The following is a 20345-nucleotide window of genomic DNA, read 5'->3' as shown; positions in this document are numbered from 1 at the left end:
TTGTCCCCAGTAATGTGTTCCTTCACTCAAATCTACACCTAAGCTCATTATAACAAACAAGCCTTTGACAATTCCAAGTTGGTTGGAGCTTAGTTGTTAAGTTGTTAACTACTCTTGTATCCTACACATGCACTTTAGTTGCAACCTTTCAGTGATATCAATGAATTTACTCTTACATATCAAGAAATTGATGACAGAATTAAAATTTTAATTAAGTAATCATAGTAGCACGAAACTTGCAAGGACCAGAAAGAACAAACCCAAATAGCAAATACCTCATAGATATTAGCATACTCTCTATATCTTTGAAGGTGTTGAGGTCTCACAGCAAATCCATAGGCATCCCTGTCAAAATCAATATCTATGTGACTCTCAAACTCAAAAGATCACTACACCCAATTCCATTATTCTCAAACTCAATGCTTATGTGATTCTTATTTCAATGTCACAAAACAACCACCATCATGATTTTGAATTCATAGACACAACATACACATAGACACATAACCTGCAATGCAAAAGCCAGACAAACAACAGAGTTGCCTTAATTTTACCTGGAATCAATGCCCAATGAACACTTACTCAACAAGGATAATAACTTACTTCACAAGGGATCTGATTATACTGACCATAGTTTGATTGAGAACAATCTTAGAAAACCAATCCTTGTACCTCATTTCTCAATTCAAAAGAAATCAAGACCAACCATGCACATTTACACAACTAATCAACCGCATTCACTCACCAACATTAGGTAAAAGACTACAATATATTTCAAATTGCATTTATAATAATGCATCAAAATAGAACAAAAAAGTGAGCAATCCAAAAACAAAACAAAAACCACCTCCCAAAATATTGATGCGTAATCCAAATATGTGAAACACAATCGGTTCAAGCCACTGAGGAGTTCAAGCCAGCAATTTGAAGAACATGATGCATCAATAGTAGCAAATGAGTGAACTCACTACTGGGGACACACTGAATTTTGTGTAAGATTTAGGGGAATTCGAATTTTGTGTAAGATGTAGGGGAGCTTTTATTTCCAGGTTACTCTCAATGCACATCTTCTCTCAGGACATACACTAAATGATTTTGAAACCTGATGACTCAATACGGCAACCCACCATGCCAAAAGTTACCATCATCTTCCTCATCCTTTAAACCGTAACCATAAGGCTAACCCTCATCTTCTTCAACCTTCACTGCCAGCCAGCCAGCCACCAGCCACCCCCTCCTTTGTCAGAAATTTGCATCGTCGCTACCACCCATCCTCCATCATCGTCGGCTGCCATTACCAACCCATTCCATCGCAACCTCTATCCTTGCCGCCCACCCCTTAGCCACTTCCCACCTTTTCCTTTGAAACCCTAGTTGTCGCAACACCCCCTCTACCACAAACTCTTACCTCTGCGACACCCGTCTGCCATGAACCCCGTTGTCACTGCAAACCCCACCTCTGTGAATCCCAAATCAGTTCAATAGTTGATATCCAAGCAAACCATATTGATTCAATGGTTGATATCCGAATAACCCTATTGGTTCGGTGGTTGATATCCGAATAGTGGTAATTTGTTCGACTCTGGCAGTCCGAACAGTAAGAGAGTGGTTAGGGTTTAGGGGTAGTGGTATGCATGATCTACTGTGGAAAAGAAGACGAGGTGGTAAGTTAGGGACTAAAGGGGTGACAAGAGGGAGAGAACGGGTTGGATGTGGTCGAGTCTAGGCTATGGAAGTAGCTTCTAGTGGTGTAATGGCTGGTGGGATGGTGAAAGGGTGGCTGGTGATGTGTACAAAGAAATTGGAGAAGATGAGAGTTTGTCCTAAATGGTAATTTAATTAAGGGGATAAAATTGAGATTTTGAAAAAAAAAAAAATCACTTAGCATGTGGACTGGGAGAATTGGTGTATTAAAATAGAAGCTCCCAATTTAACTAATACTTTGCTATAGTTAGGTATTATAATTTTATATTTTATTTAATTTTTTTTTTATGTATTTTATTTATTTATTTTTGGTAATTTAGATTTTGTTAAATCATAAAGTATCAATATCATATTTTTATCTTTTTAGTTCCTATAACGATTTCTTTGGTGACATTTGGAAACGTTTACATTTTTCGTTTATGTTTATAAAATAAATAAATAAAAAATTGTAAACTAGTTTTTGTTTATTTTTGGAAAACAAAAACTGTAAGCACGTTTGATTTGAACCAAAAAAAAAAAGGATTGTTTCCTTTTGCTTTCGTTTCAGAATGAAGCCCCTAGGGTTTGAACTCTTGACCTCGCGCCCATCTTTCTCTTCCATGTTTCCTTCTGCTTCCTTTCCATGTTTATATCAGTTTATAAACAAATGTAAACACCTTTTTGAGTTTATGATTTTTGCCTTACTTTTTAATTTGAGGGAACTTATTTATAAACTCAAAAGTTACGAAACAAGTTTATATGATAGTTTTTTAAAATTTTTGTAAATATAAACAGAAAACCAAAAACAAAAATGTTAACAAACATTTATGTCTTGATTTTAGTGAATATATCTGCGAGCAGAATTTGTGCGGGTAATTAAGAAATAAAAAAATTTGTATGTAGTTATCAATTTCAAGATTTTTTTTTTTTTTTTTTATGTCTAAAGTGCCTAATTCTATGAAGCACCGACACTTCAAAACAACGGCAGGGACACGCATGGGACACAACACATGACGTGTCCCCTTATTTAATTAATTTTTTTTTAGGAGACACTTCGAGGACACACTAGAGACATACTAAGGCCCCGTTTGGAGACTTACTTTTTTAGCCAATTAGCCAAAAAGTTACTAAATTAGCCAAAAGCCCAACAAATCATACCAAAAAGTCAAAGATTCTCTTTTCTCTCTACTTTTTGCACATCTTTTCGTAATTAGCCAAAAAGTCATCCCAAACATATAAGTTTTTTTTACCTACCTTTTTAGCCAAATAGCTAAAAAGTTACTAAATTAGCATGTTCCCAAACGAGGCCTAAGTTATTTTTTCTCTCATTTTCTTTAGGACTTTTGATGAATATTGAAAATGTAGAATGTTTATTATTTTTTTCGTAAATTTAAATACTTAATAGATCATCTATAAAAAATATATATATAAACTGTAAGTGTTAATTTAAAAGTGTTTTATTTTAAACAATATATATATATATATAGAATTAGAGTTAATTTTTGTTAATATTGATTGTTTCTGGATCTGATATTAATCTAGATAGAAAATAAAAATATATGAAAACATAATTTATTGTTGTGTTCTAGCCGTATCCATGTCCGTGTCCCCTTTTTTTTAAATCGCCAAGTCCCGTGTCTAAATCCGTGTCCGCATCTGTATCCGTGCTTCCTAGGCCCAATTTCAAGATTTTGCCGAGGTCCCCAAATAAATCAGGGTTGCCGCTGCTTAAAGCTATTGACATTAGTTTATCGAACACCAAACTAATAACATGGTTAATATTTTTTTTTTTTGGAATAAACAACAAGGTTAATAGCTTTTACAGAATATTATACCTTGTGACAAACACATAAAGAGATAAATATCTAAAAATTCATATACTATTCAACAAAATAGGACAAATTACCCTGGTAGTTCCTACAATTTGCCACTTCTGTCATTTTAGTCCTTACAATTTTAGTTAACTCAATATTGCCTCCTAATTTTAGATTTTGTGTCAATTTGGTCCCATTGCTAATGTCATGCGGGTTTTTGACCGAAAATGTTCCCTAAATTGGTTGAGATTAAAGTCATTGAATTGAAGTTTACAATTTTATCTCTAAAAACACTACACACACCACTCATGTGTGCATTCACCATTAAAAAATGCCAACAATTGGAATCAATTAAACCTATTTGCTATAAAATTATAAATTCGAATCAAAATCGAACCAATTAAAATTAACCAAAATGACACAATGGCCAAAGTAAGCGGTGTAATTTGCCCCCAACAAAATACTACCAATTAATGTAATATGCAAATTAAAACCATATGAAATTCAATGTAATATGTCAAACCTTGTTCAGTGTATTTTCTTCAAACCTCAAGTTAGTGCAATTTATACTAATAACAATTTAGCAAATATTCTGTCAAATAAATTAATTACATCAATACTTTGGGTAATTTGAAAATTATATACACACACACTTAGACATCGTTGTTACCTCCTGTGCTCGAAAAAGGAGAAAAAATTGGAACTCGAAATCGTCATCTGCGATCGGATCGGAGGACTCGATCAGATCCAATGGCTATTCCTTCTTCTCTGCAACTGATTTTCCCTCTCGTTCGCTCTCTCTCTCTCTCTCTCTCGTTGTGTATTGTATACTGCACACTTGTATTGACCGTAAAAGCTCGATCACTTCGAAATGAAAAAGTAGCGTGGCTTTACTGACTGGGCTCTCCGGTTCACTCTGTGGATGAGACTGAACAGTGTTATTGGGCCGGTGTAATTCACCAGTTATCTATTTTGATAATTTAACGCAAGTTTGGGAAGACTAAATAAGTGTATTTTTTTATTTTTTTTGTATTATGTGTAGAAAAAGTAGAGAGGATATGTTGATTGATGTGACTTCAAAAAGATAAAAAGATGAAATAAGTGTACTTTTTTAGTTTAGCCAAACTTGACCTAAATCGTTGAATATAGAGTTTGTTGTGTGTTTTGTTATTGTAAAATGTTATATTCCGATATTGATAATTATTTGAGCAGATTAAATTTTTATTAATAATTTGTTTTGAAATTATATTTATTATTTATAATTTAATCAAACAATTATTAATATCTTATTAATATAATTTTTTATAAAAATAAAATATTTAATAAATTTTATATATTAAACGATTTAAATTATCAAAACAACCAGGGTAATAGATCCACACAGATCCAACAACACGTTCTGCTCCAACGTCGGATGAGAGACAAGTTTGGCCCTTACGATTTTGTAAATAGAAAATGTTTGAGGATCACAAAATCAGTGGCTCAAATGACTCAAAACTGTCAAAATGATATCATTTTGCGTCGTTTTAGACACAAAACGACATCATTTTAACAATTTTAAGCTATTCGAATCACTGATTTTGTGGCCTTCAGCATTGGTGTTTATAAATTTTGGTAAAATCAGTAGAGAGGGGTTGCTAGAGTGACGGTTAGTACATGAGACTGGTGACTTTACTACGTGTATGCGTGACGTGTGTGGTGAAGAGGGTGTTTGTATGACGTGTCTTGTTTTGAAGGTAAGGGGAGTTGTGACGTGGGTAAACACTATGGGTGAGATTAGAAGTTGCCTTTTAAAGATGCAGGAGGGGACCGTTGAATTTGACTTCGTTGCGACCCACCCCGGGCCGGACCAGATTTGTTTTATTTTATGTTGATCGGATCCATCGTGCCACGTCATGTGTTTGTCAATTGTCTATGGGACACATTTGTCAATTTTTATCAATTGCATAAGCTCAAAAAAGGAGACTCTAATCCATTTGAAAAAAAAAAAAAATCAAAATAATGATTCTATTTTCAATTTTCAAATTTTTTTTTCTTTCACTGAACATTTCAATTAATTTTAATAATATTATAACCTTATTAAATTTTAATTTTTTGAATTCAATTTTTTAAAAATTAAAATTTTTTTATTTTTTATTTTTAGTGAATTTTGTTTATATTTTAAACAAATTTTTTACTTTTTAAATACACTTAACATAAATTCAATTAAAAAACATAATATTTGTGAAAAAAAATTAAAAATTCACTGAATACTAAAAATACAAAAAAATATAAAAACTTAATACATTTTCGTATTCATATATTTATTGATTAGGTGCATCTAAAAAAAATTATTAAAATATTTAATAAATTCACTAACAAACAGACATGAAAAACAAAAAACTAAGTTCTAAAAAAATTAAATTTAAAAAATTGGAATCAGGGTGATAATCACCATTTGTCATTTTCACCTTCACTTGATGTCAAAAAGCTACTTAGTGATCCAAGAATATTACTCTACACTACACAAACCATGATATTTGTCATATAATCTCTTCATAAGTGATAAAAAGTAATGAGACACACAATTTTAATTAATGAAATAAAATATATATTGAAGCACTATTTGAATTTGCTTCTGGAACAAACTATAATTTCTCCCTGATGTCTCATTTAGTGTCCTTCTCCACACCACCCGATGCTCCTTGCCCTTTTTTTTTTCTTTTAAGACCATCTCCAACGGTGAACTAAATTTTTCACCAAATTTGAGTAAAAAAAAGCTAATTTTCTCAATTTGATATTTCTTCCTCCAATCGTGCATCAAAAGGGAAGGGTGGACTGGTGGGTCGACCTAAGGCAAAAAAAATTTTTTTTTTTTTTTTACCTGTCGAACTTTTTGACCGATTTGAACCTACCTATTTGAAAGGGAACCGGTCGACTGGCTGATTGACCGGTTGGTCTCCTTCAACGGTCACGCACAGTAAAGTAGTGAAATGTGTACCCTGTTCTCACTTTGATGAATTTTTTGGTGAATTCTTATTTTGATACCAATTTGCTGAAACCATTGGAGCTCCAAAAAGTGACTTTTTCACCAAAATTTAAATCGATGCCAGGTTTGGTTCACCGTTGGAGATGCTCTAAACTTCAACTTTCTGCCATCTCTCTGACCTTCTTTGCCACTCACGACCCCCTCTTACTACATCCAATTCATATGTAAAGAGAAAGAGAGAGACTCGTTAGCAAAGAGAAAGAAAATCGCAACAAGTGACAGGGTGTGGTAAGAGAAAGCAGAGAAAGAGTGTGAGGGGGGCTGGTGATAGTAAAGAAGTATAAAGAGAAAGCTCGGTAGCTACTGCAAGTAGTAGCAATAACCAAAATGGGAGTTGATAGTGTTGAAAGTGGTGTAGAATTTGAGAATTTTGTTCTTGTTGGTAATTTCAAGTACCTTAGCGTTAGCAACATTAGATGAGAGACGTGATAAGTAATATGAGTTTTATTTTAGAACTATTTTATTTCAATTGTACTTTCAATATGGATTTTTTTCTCCTCATAAAAGTATAATCAGAGTAAAGTAGTTTCAAGATAAAACTCATATTACTCACAACATTCCTCATCCAATATTCACAACCACCAAGAGGCTTGAATCATATCATGAACCAAAGTTGTCCAAAACGATATGAAATACATATATATAGGGTGTGTTTGTTTAGACAAACTAGATAAGGGGAGATTGTAATCCACCGGACTGGTAGTCCTAGGATACATTGTCTCCAGATTATTTGGTTGAATTAGATTTGTATCATATGTTTGTTTAGACATGGGATTAAATGTCTGAATTAAACTATTCTATTAAATCCTATGTTTGTTTGTCATGGGATTAAATGTTTGGATTTGACTATTCTATTGAATTCAATATGTATCATTTTATTTTATTTTTTTACTAGAACTTTTAAAAAATTAAATAAAAAAATTATATAAATTTATTTTATTTTTTAGTTGAGATTTTTTAATTTTATTTTAATTTGAACTTTTAATTTTATTTTTAATTAAATAAATTGAGATTTTAATTTTATTTTTAATTGAATAAAATTATATAAATTTTATTTATTTATTTATTTATTTATTAATCTTATTTTAGTTGAGATATTAATTTTATTTCAATAAGCTCAGGATAATCCTAATCCCGAGCTTTCTGTCTCACTCCCCCCGGGATAGAGTTGTTCTATATATGGGGGACTATTAGTCCGGATTTACTCATAGTCCGGTTGAAAATTTATGAACCAAATAATGAACTATTCCATCCACCGAACTGTAAGCCTTATTCTATGCTCCTATCCCTCCAAACAAACCTGCCAATAGAAAACTCTCTCTAGAATCTCTCATATTTGAAATTATCAAATCATTTTTCTTTCTATCTCTCTCTTCATAAAACCATAGATTTAAATAGAGATGTAAGGATTAAGCACCATTAATATATGTATATATATTAAACATAGCAAAATTATAAAACTTAATAAAAATTTTGTAATTGAAAGTATTAAAACCAATATTAAGGTCTCGTTTGGGAACATGCTATTTTAGTAATTTTTTAACTTTTTGACTAAAATATGAGGTAAATGGGTTTATTTAAGACGTGGATTGGCTTTTTGACTTTTTAATTTTTTTAGCCTTAGGCTAAAAGGCCTCATTTGGTTTAATTTTTTTGACTTTTGTAAGAGAAAAAAATGAAACGATTATAGGGTGCCTCTATTTACACACCACATGTGTTCTCAAGGCACACCATTAATTAGTTATTTTTTATTACAATAATAACCTTACCTAAAATGACCACAACTGAATACACACCTTAGTTGAATACAGATCCAAACCCTAACCCTAGCCACCACTGTTGACGTCTCTTACTTCGATGGCTACGGCTTAAGCTCTCTAATGCATGCCGCCAAGTAAGGCCACGCCAATGCGGTGAAGTGCCTTCTCGAAGCCAGCACACCTTGGAATGCTCTCTCTCCTTCCAACTCATCCGCCAACAACTACGCCATGGATTCTAGCCACCAAGAAGCCTTCGATGTTCTTCTCAATGCCAGTTCATAATTCTCTCTCTCTCTCTCTCTCTCTCTCTCTCTCTCTCTCTACCCTTACTTCTCATCTCTTGTGACATTTTTAGATTCATTTTAATTGTATTGGATCAAACCCTAATTATCAGCAATCAAGATTGGGTTTAGCTTAGGATTTAGAGAATTCAAGGAATTATGGAAACTGAAAGTAGTTTGTAGAAATCTTTAATAACTAGATTTTTACTTTTGTAAACTAGACAATGACACACAACGGGGGTGGAGTATGAAGGCTAGGCGAGTCTCGCCAGAGGGGGAGGAGGGTTGTGGTGGTTCACCGGAGAATGGCAACGATCTATGAGGTGGTGGGTCTTTGGGAATTGAGGCGACTTACGAGACTGGAAAGTGAGCAGCGACAATTGCGAAGACGAAAGGAAGGACTGACAGTGGTGGCCATGGTTGGCATTGATGATGGTTGCTAGTAATGACTACTGCCGCCGGTGATAAGTGTCTAACAGTTAGGGTGTCACGACCCAAACCTGCCCCTATGGATTAGAGTCATAACCGGCCAGTAATCTCGAGACTACTTGTGGCCTCAGTCAGAAACCGAATCATATTTAATAATACGAGGCCAAATTGCGAAAGCAAAATTTACAAAGATTGTCCAAACTAAAACATTCTCATATCTATATAATAACTCACACCATATGAACATTCATATTAAGTATGTAATACTTACGTCCAAGATCATTCAAAGCTAGTATTAATAAAACCAAGGTTATACACAGGGTTGGTCATACATGACCACAAAAGATCAAAAGACAAGTGAATCAAAAGTAAGGCCTCTTGCGTGAGGCGACCTTGGTTGATCTCTCAAAACTTGGTTTCTCATCGCTCACTGGGGCTAGGGCTGGACATCCCGTTGCTCACCTACATACATAAATATAAACAGTGAGCTAACGCTCAATGAATAATACCAAAACAAAGGGGTTCATGAACAAGATTCTTATAATCACAATTCATCATTACGCTTAGTGCTCGATGTTAAAGCAAAACAACCTCAGGTCCTTTACATCATATCCCAAGTACAACGACCTTAGGTCCATGTCACATACAGAACGACCTTGGGTCTATCATAGGCAAAACGACCTCGCGTCCAACTTACACATTAAATGACCTTGGGTCTATTACACACTGAACGACCTTAGGTCTAATACTCACAAAACGACCTTAGGTCCAATGCTTATAGAACGACCTTAGGTCTAATTCATATACATATTTATTGTGTGCACACATCTAGATCTATGATCATATTCATTTCTGTATCCAGAACGACCTTAGGTCCGTGTTTTTTCCTTGTCCCAAACAGCCTCCAGCCCATTTAATCATCATATATACAGAACGGCCTTAGGCCCAATCCACATCCTCATTGAATACACTGAACGGCATTAGGCTCATTTTATACTCATACATTGATAACTTTGTATATCTCATTTCAAATTGAGCAATTAGAACACTAGTACATATTATCACTTTAAAGGTTTAGAACCTTACCACATAGGCATCGTTTAGAAAGTATTGTGTATACAAAAATATCTTTATTGAGATATTACTCACCGTGTTCTGACACTTGATTCGTCATTGTACTTGACCCTGCATGATTCACAACACATTGGGTCATATTACCATTCAATCCGTTCTTTAGTTTGCTTAATATTCTTAGGCTTATTCCATATCCTTTAATTCATTTAGAATGTCCATTGCATGCCTAAGAGTGCTTAGAAATAAAAAAGAACGGAAAAACGAATCATAAAACATCTTTTCAAAATTTCTGAAACAGGGTTCTCAGCTCGAGCGAAGCATTGGTCGCTTGAGCGGACTGCAAAATTCTGTAAAAGTGCTGGTTACATGAATTTCACGCTCGAGCGAGATATCTGACGCTCGAGTAGGGGGTCTTGCAAAACAGGGTTCGCTCGAGCGTAGAGTTTGCCACTCGAACCACTGTGCAAATCTTTGCAAAACTTCTAGGAGCTTGACTTTCACGCTCGAGCAACACTTTCCTCGCTTGAGCGAACAAGTCGAATTCTGGGTTTTCCAGAACTCTGTTTGAAGTTCATGACTTGATTCCAAAGGCTCAAAACTCATATTTTGGTATAAAAACATGGAAAACATTATATAACATGAGAACATAGGCAAATTGAGTCTACTTTTGTCCAAAACCATGATCCAAATCGCAAATCATTTCACATTCTTCTTGACAACTTCATAACACAAGCTACCAAGCTTCATATCTTCAAGGATGATGCATACATGTGAAATACAGAATCTAATTCCATGTCAAATAATACAAATGATGATCAAAATCATAAAGTTTAACAAAATTATGCATGCATGTGAATTTTGGTGCTCAATTCTTCATGATCATGCACATTCATGGTGATTCTTTACATGCATGAAGATATTAACTTCAATTTCATCAAACACTACTCAAATTTGTTCTTGATAATCAATTATCTCGGAATTCACATAATTACAAGTTTAAACTCATGAATTTGAGCTCAATTACTCACCTAGGAGCTTCAACTCTTCCTATTATAGCCAATTCTTGAGCTAATCCTCCTAGTCTCTTGAATTCTCTTGCAAATTTCCAAGGTTGAGCTCCCTCTCTCACTAATTCGGTTCACTCTCTCCCTCTAGGGTGTATCTTCAAATTCTTTGAGCTTATCCAATGTGAATTAGGCCCTTAATTAGTGTATATATAGGCTTTACTAATCATGTTGGCTAATTAAGGCTTAGGCCTAATCAAATGAACATAATTAAATCAGATTAATCTAATTATTTTGATCCGAATCAATTTTTAATTAAATCTCACTGTAGACTCTAAAAATCATGGTGACTGCAAAAACACAATCAATTTCAGTTTCTGTCGCCTCTGCGACCTTCAATTTAAATTTTATAATAAGAAGTCAAACGGATTTTCCTACGGTGAACAGATATAAATTCACAAACACATATAATCATAAAATTAGCATTCAAAATCATATCAAGCTCATAATTATAAGCATAATTAAGATTAATTAACATAATCCAAAGTTGGGTTGCCACATTTTTCCCTTCTTTAGGAAGTTTGGTCCCCAAACTTCTGTTACCTTCTGTTGGAAACAAATGTGGGTAGTGTTATCGCATTTCTTCTTCTTTCTCCCATGTGGCATCCTTACCATAATGTTCATTCCATTCCACTTTTACCATTAGAATGGATTTGTTCCTCAGCCGCTTCACTTGTCGGTCAATGATCCGTTCTGGCCATTCTTCGTACTCCAAATCTTCATCAAGTGCTATTCGGTGATAGTCAATTATATGGAACAGATCTCGGAGATAGCCCCTCAACATTAACACATGAAACACATTGTGCATTTGTTCTATTCATTGTGGTAAAGCAACTCTATAAGCAACTGGACCAAGCTTTTTCAAAATTTGAAACGGCCCAATGTAACGAGGTGATAGTTTACCCTTCTTGCCGAACCTTAATTGGCCTTTCATTGGATTTACACAAAGAAACACATGATCACCGATCTCATATTCAAGAGGCCTTCTCCTAACATCCGCATAACTCTTTTGTCAGCTCTGAGCTATCTTGAGCCTTTGTTGAATAACTTTGATTTTATCAGTAGTCGTCTGCACAAGCTCGGGCCCAAGCAAGACCTTATCCCCAATTTCAGTCCAACATATCAAAGATCTACATTTTCGATCGTACAATGCTTCATATGGTGCCATACCAATTCTGGAGTGGAAACTATTATTAAACGCAAATTCGGCCAATGATAGGTAAGTCTTCTAGCTCCCTTGAAAATCCAAAGCACCCATTCGAAGCATATCTTCTAGAGTCTGTATAGTCCGTTCCGATTGCCCATCAGTTTGTGGATGGAATGCTGTACTAAGTCTCAACTCTGTTCCCATTGCCATTTGAAGACTCTTCTAGAATCTATATATAAATTTCGGATCTCTATCTGACACAATAGACACAGGAACTCCATGCAAAAAAACAAATTTATCAACATAAATGGTGGCTAATCTATATGTATCATATGTAGTTTTCACAGACAGAAAGTGTGCAGATTTAGTCAGTTTATCAACTATAACCCAAATAGAATCTATACCTCTAGGTGTCCGAGGTAGGCCAACAACGACATCCATGGTTATATATTTCCACTTCCATTCTGGAATAAGGAAAGGTTGGAGCAGACCTACCGGTTTCTGATGTTCAGCCTTAACTTGTTGACACTGAAGACATTTAGACACGTATTCTACAATCTCACATTTCATATTTGGCCACCAGTAACTCTGCTTTAAGTCCTAATACATCTTGTTGTTACTCAAATGCATAGCAAACATCGATTTATAGGCTTCATCGAGAATTCTCCTATTTAATTTGGGAACATTCAGAACACACAACCTGTTTTGGAATTTCAACACTCCGTTTACAACACTATATCTCAGTTTCGAATTTGCTTCAAATTCATCAACTATCTTTTTGAGGACTTCATCCCCCTTTTGTTCCTGTTTGATCTCATCAATGATCACTAGTTCGGCTGACATGACGGCTATCATTCTGCTTTGCTCGTGTAATACTACTTCAATTTTAGAGTTCCCAAGATCTTGCAAGATTTCCTTCTGTTCAGTAAGTAGGCAAGCTAAACTCCCCATCGATTTTCTACTCAAGGCATTAGCAACTATATTGGCTTTTTCCGGGGTGATACTGAATTTGAATATCATAATCTTTTATTAGTTCGAGCCATCTTCTCTGACGCATATTCAACTCTTTCTGAGTAAAGAAATACTTCAAACTTTTGTGATCTATATAAACTTTGCATTTTGCCCCATACAAGTAATGCCGCCAAAATTTCAAGGCAAATACAACTGTGGCCAATTCCAGGTCATGTGTCGGGTAGTTCTTCTCATGTTGTCTTAATTATCGGGAGGCATAAGCAATTACCCGTCTTTCCTGCATTAATACTCAACCTAGACCTTTATAAGATGCATCACTATAAATCACAAAATTTTCCATACTTGTGGGCAATGTTAACACTGGCGCAGTAGTCAATCTTGTTTTCAGTTCTTAGAAGGCAGATTCTCTTTCCTCATCCCATCTAAATAGTTGTCCTTTGCGTGTCAGTTGGGTAAGAGGTACAGCTATTTTTAAAAAATTCTTGACAAACCTTCTGTAGTACCCAGCTAAGCCCATGAAACTATGGACTTTTGTTATATTTGTTAGTGTAGGCCAATTTATAACTGCTTCTATCTTCTGTGGGTCCACCGAAATCCCATCTCTGTTGATGACATGCCCTAAAAAGACAACCTCATCCAACCAAAATTCACACTTTGTAAGTTTAGCAAATAATTTCTTTTCTCTGAGTATTTGCAAGACAATTCTCAAATGTTGTTCGCGTTCAAATCTATTATTTGAATATATCAAAATATCATTGATAAAAACCACAACAAATTCATCAAGATAAGTCTTGAAAATTTGGTTCATAAGGTCCATAAATGCTGCAGGTGTGTTAGTCACTCCAAACGGCATAACAAGAAATTCGTAATGACCATACCTTGTTCTAAATACAGTTTTCTCAACATCTTCTACCTTCACCTTCAACTGGTGATAGTCGGATCTCAAATCGATTTTTGAAAAAACTTGTAAACCCTGTAACCAGTCAAATAAATCATCAATCCAGGGTAATTGATATTTATTTTTGACCGTTACCTTGTTTAGTTCTTCAAATTCTGACACTTTTCTATCACGGACGCACTGTGGAAAATATTTCTCATAAAAGAGTGCAAGAAATTGTGTCTAGTTAATGCCTTTGTTATCGTCACGGATTAGCATCCACCACCCCCTTGCTTCATCTTCCAATGTAAAGGTGGCCAATTGTACTTTCTGTGTCTCCAGGCACGAAAATACCTCAAATAATTTTTCAATACCAAGGACCTAAGCTTCAGCCTTTAATGGGTCCACACCCCCATGGAACATTGGTGTCTTCATTTTCTTGAACTCTTTAGTCAGGGCTATTGTTTGGTCATCATTTTGCAAATCCGGTATGGGTTGCACCGGAGGCGGGGGTTGCAAGTGTTGCCACTGTTGTTGCCATTACTGTTGTTGCCTTAGTGTTTCTGCTATGTCTTGCATCATTCTCTCCATTCGATCTAGCCGAGTAGTGGAGGACACTTCTAGCTCATCACCTATTGTTCTCACCATTATCTAATGAGACTTGCATTATATTTCTCATGGAAGATATGCGCAATATTCATATACAAAAGGATAAAAGAGCACATTCATACAATTAGGCAACAGTTATATATGTCATATAGTTGCATAGTTCGAGTCACTTAGCAATTCCTCAATGCATTTCATACATATATTTATCATATGAATGCAACTTATGTCTTTTTCCAGACACTCTATCGCTCATTTGGACAAGTGTGTGAGTTATTACTCGTGCTCCGATACCACTCTATTATGACCCAAACCTGCCTCTATGGATTAAAGTCATAACCAGCCAGTAATCTCGAGATTACTTGTGGCCTCAATAAGAAACCAAGTCATATTTAATAATAGGAGGCCAAATTGCAGAAGCAAAATTTACAAAGATTGTTTAATGAGCTGTGCATACATGGCCTAACCAAAACATTAATAACTCGCACCATATGAATATTCATATTAAGTATGTAATACTTATGTCCAAGATCGTTCAAAGCCAGTATTAATAAAACCAAGGTTATACATAGGGTTGGTCATATATGACCACAAAAGATCAAAAGATAAGTGAATCAAAAGTAAGGCCTCTTGCGTGAGGCGACCTTGGTTGATCTCTTAAGACTTGGTTTCTCATTGCTCATTGGGGCTAGGGCTGGACATCCCGTTGCTCACCTACATACATAAATATAAACAGTGAGCTAACACCCAGTAAATAATACCAAAACAAAGGGGTTCATGAACAAGATTCTTATAATCACAGTTCATCATTATGCTTAGTACTCGATGTTAAAGCAAAACAACCTCAGGTCCTTTACATCATATCCCAAGTACAATGACCTTGGGTCCATGTCACATACAGAACGACCTTGGGTCTATCATAGGCAAAACGACCTCGAGTCCAACTTACACATTAAATGACCTTGGGTCCATTACACACTGAACGACCTTAGGTCTAATACTCACAGAACGACCTTAAGTCCAATGCTTACAAAACGACCTTAGGTCCATAGGTCCAATACTTACAGAACGACCTTAGGTCCAATTCATATACACATTTATTGTGTGCACACATCCAAATCTATGATCATATTCATTTCTGTATCCAGAATGACCTTAGGTCCGTATTTTTTCCTTGTCCCAAACAGCCTTCCGCCATTTAATCATCATACAAAACGGCCTTAAGCCCAATCCACATCCTCATTGAATACATTGAATGGCCTTAGGCCCATTTTATACTCATACATTGATAACTTTGTATATCTAATTTCAAATTGAGCAATTAGAACACTTGTACATATTATCATTTTAAAGGTTTAGAACCTTACCACATAGGCGTCGTTTAGAAAGTATTGTGTATACAAAAATATCTTTGCTAAGATATTACTCACCGTGTTTCGGCGCTTGATTCGTCCTTGTACTTAACCCTACATGATTTACAACACATTTGGTCATATTACCATTCAATCTGTTCTTTAGTTTGCTTAATATTCTTAGGCTTCTTCCATGTCCTTTAATTCATTTAGAATGTCCAATGCATGCCTAAGAGTGCTTAGAAATAAAAGAGAATGGAAAAACAAATCATAAAACATCTTTTCAAAATTTCTAAAACAGGGCACTCCGCTCGAGCGCAGGTTTGGTCGCTCGAGCAGACTGCAAAACTCTGTAAAAGTACTGGTTATAGAAATTTCACACTCGAGTGAAATATCTGACGTTCGAGCGGGGAGTCTTGCAAAACAGGGTTTGCTCAAGCATAGAGTTTGCCGCTCGAGCCACTGTGCAAATCTCTGCAAAACTTCTGGGAGCTCGACTTTCACGCTCGAGCGACACTTTCCTCGCTCTAGTGGACAAGTCGAATTCTGGGTTTTCCATAACTCTGTGTAAAGTTCATGACTTGATTCCAAAGGCTCAAAACTCACATTTTTGGTATAAAAACATGGAAAATATTATATAACATGAGAACATAGGCAAATTGAGTCTAATTTGTCCAAAACCATGATCCAAATCCCAAATCATTTCACATTCTTCTTGACAACTTTCATAACACAAGCTACCAAGCTTCATATCTTCAAGGATGATGCATACATGTAAAATACAGACTCTAATTCCATGTCAAATGATACAAATGATGATCAAAATCATAAAGTTTATCAAATTATGCATGCATGTGAATTTTGATGCTCAATTCTTCATGATCATGCACATTCATGGTGATTCTTTACATGCATGAAGATATTAACTTCAATTTCATCAAATACTACTCAAATTTGCTCTTGATCATCAATTCTCTCGGAATTCACATAATTACAAGTTTAAACTCATGAATTTGAGCTCAATTACTCACCTAGGAGCTTCAACTCTTTCTATTATAGCCAATTCTTGAGCTAATCCTCCTAATCTCTTGAATTCTCTTGCAAATTTCCAAGGTTGAGCTCCATTTCTCACTAATTCGGTTCACTCTCTCCCTCTAGGGTGTATCTTCAAATTCTTTGAGCTTATCCAATGTGAATTAGGCCCTTAATTAGTGCATATATAGGCTTTACTAATCATGTTGACTAATTAAGGCTTAGGCCTAATCAAATGAACATAATTAAATCAGATTAATCTAATTATTTTGATCCGAATCAATTTTTAATTAAATCTCACTGTAGGCTCTAAAAATCATGGTGAATGCAAAAACACAGTCAATTTTAGTTTCTGTCGCCTCTGCGACCTTCAATTTAAATTTTATAACAAGAAGTCAAACAGATTTTCCTACGGTGAACAGATATAAATTCACAAACACATATAATCATAAAATTAGCATACAAAATCATATCAAGCTCATAATTATAAGCATAATTAAGATTAATTAACATAATCCAGAGTTGGGTTGTTAGATAGGGTTTTTTTGTTTTTTTGAATTTGAGATGTGTATTAAGTGGTGTGGGACTAAGGGCAAAAATGAAACGTTGTGGTGTAGGTTGAGAAAATTATGTTTTTTTTTAAATTATTAAAGGTATGAACTGAGTAGTGGTAGACCTTGAGACCTAATATGGTGTGTAAATAGAGGCACTCATAATTATGGGTTGGATGTGATGTTTTGTTTTATTGTGCTAAAAGCCTATTTTGTCTTTTTATGATTAAAATAGCCAAAAAGCTAAAAAGCTTAATATGTCAAACGAAGGCAAAAACTAGCATGTTTGGAATGACTTTTTAATTGTTTACGAAAAGATGTACAAAAAGTAGATAAAAAAAAGAAATTTTGACTTTTTTATATAAATTATAGGTTTTTTAGTTTTTTAATAATTTTTTGACTTTTTTATTAAAACATTCACATGCCAAACGAGGCCTAGTATTATAAATAGTCAAACAAATTTAAATAGTAACAATAACTCTATTTTTATTAAAAATTCCTAATAGGTATATTACCCAAAAAAAAAAAAAATTTGAAATATGGGATGTTCAGCTATATTTTTGGACGTATTTATGCCCTTTTAACCACCCCCGCCGAAAAAATAAAAAATAAAAATAAATAAATAAATAAATTAGGTTTGACCCTAATAACAAAATAAATCTTAAATTTTTAATTTTTTTAATTTGAACCATAAATTTTAATTTGTTTTCAATCTAAATCATTTATCTATTTTTGTCACATTAAAACACCGAAAAAAAAATATTTTAGTCATTAAACTCAATGTAAGTATATATAAAATGTCTGAAATATCTAGTTTCATTGAGGTTAAGACTAAAATGCCTATTTTTTATTGATTTTACTTAACGAAAATAGACAAATAGTTCAGATTGAAAATAAATAAAAAATTCAGGATTTAAATTGACAAAATTAAAGACTTAAGATTTATTTTGTTACAATGGTCAAACCTTGAGTTTTTTTCTTTTCTTTTCTTTTTGTAATTTTTCCTTTTGTATTATTTAAAAAAATATATTTTGATTTGTAGGTGTAAACAATAAATTGATAGTATATTTAGAAGTCCCCCTTACAAGTTTAGTGTAGCAAAAACGTTTTGAATGATAGGGTACTGTTTGATAACGTTTACGTTTTTGTTTATGTTTAAAAAAAAATTTATAAATTAATTTTTGTTTATTTTAAGAAAAATATAAACTACAAAAGCGTTTGGTTTGAACAAAATGTTTGAAAAATTAAAAAAACATAAACTAAAAAATATATTTGTTTAGGCCTAAAATATTTATATTTATTTTTTATTATTTATGACAATAGGAACGGACACATTAAATTGAAAAAAAAAATTAATTGGAAAAAAATTATTCGAAAAAAAATTTATTGAAAAAAAATTTTATTTGTCAAATTTTTAAATTTATATTTAAAAACCAACATATACGTTTTTTTCTTAAATTTATAAACTGAAACAACAATTTATAATTAAAAAAAATTATCAAATAAATTTTTATGACAACTTTTTAAATTTTTATAAATATAAACTAAAAATGAAATAGTTATCAAACAAACCCATCTAACTGTTTGGACTTTAATGGAATGATTTTAGAATTTATCAATAAGGTAAGAACAAGTTTGAAGGGAAAACAAGAAGACAAAATTCAGACAACGTGGGTAGAGGAAAGGGTAGGGCCTTTTTCCAAATTAAATTAAAATAGTAACTTATTTTTTAAATTAGGTTTAGCTTGAATGGAATTCTCAAACTAGGTTAAAACGCTATTACAAATCACGCTTTTACCGTTTTTAGGACTTTTCCGCGAAAAATTTGTGAAATGGTAAAAGCATGGTTACAAACCACGCTTTTAATTAAGAAAGCGTGATTACAAACCATGCTTTTAAAAAAAAAAAAAAAATTTCGTAAAATGTAAAATTTTTTTTGAGAAAACGTGATTTTGAACCACGCTTTCAATATCAGACACATCACACATTCACTCCACGCACTCTCTTCTCTCTCTCTCTCTCTCTCTCTCACACACACAAACATTCATCTCTCTTACACACACACCAAACCAATATAATTTTTAATATATATAAATTTTATTTTATAAAATTAAGACCAATATTAAATATATATAATAATAATTTATAATAGCAAATAATAATCAACTATATGAAATTAAGACCAATATTTTCAAATAATTTTTTTTCAATTAATTTTTTTAAAATTAAATTTTTTTCAATTATTTTTTAATTATTTTTTTCAATTATAATATGTGTGATCCCATTGTCATAAATAATAAAAATAAATATAAATATTTTAGGCCTGAATAAAAATAAATATTTTATTTTATGTTTTTAAAAAAATTTAAACATTTTGTTCAAATCAAACACGTTTGTAATTTATGTTTTTGGTTTATGTTTACAAAAATATGTTTGTTCAGGCCTAAAATATTTATATTTATTTTTATTATTTATGACAATGACATCACACATATTATAATTGAAAAAAAAATAATTAAAAAAATAATTGAAAAAAATTTAATTTAAAAAAAATTATTTGAAAAAAAATTTAATTGGGAAAAAAAATATTTGAAAAAAATTTAATTGAAATAAAAGATTAATTAAAAAAATATTTGAAAATATTGGTCTTAAAAAAATTATTTGAAAATATTGGT

At 33.2% G+C, this 20345-nt stretch overlaps 1 protein-coding gene across 4 annotated transcripts in view; it reads right to left on the bottom strand.

The window, feature by feature from the left end:
* LOC114292165 (uncharacterized) overlaps positions 1–4481 on the bottom strand; it is a 32091-nt gene extending 27610 nt beyond the window's left edge. For 3 of the 4 annotated variants that reach the window (XR_014343109.1, XM_028236068.2, XM_028236069.2), the window contains exons 1-2: positions 4168–4481; positions 276–345 (exon numbers count right to left, since the gene is read on the bottom strand). Coding sequence is in view for 2 of the 4 variants with exons in the window: in XM_028236068.2 (XP_028091869.2) it covers positions 276–345; positions 4168–4214 (117 nt within the window). In the remaining 2 variants the exon portion in view is untranslated. The remainder of the gene's footprint in view (positions 1–275; positions 346–4167) is intronic. The other variant, XM_082893249.1, reaches the window with a different exon arrangement.
* Positions 4482–20345: the final 15864 nt, after the last annotated feature.

This window comes from Camellia sinensis, chromosome 10, assembly GCF_055761805.1.
Source record: "Camellia sinensis isolate YWXY chromosome 10, ASM5576180v1, whole genome shotgun sequence".
Taxonomy (NCBI): Eukaryota; Viridiplantae; Streptophyta; class Magnoliopsida; order Ericales; family Theaceae; genus Camellia; species Camellia sinensis.
This window is presented reverse-complemented; position numbering and strand designations above follow the sequence as displayed.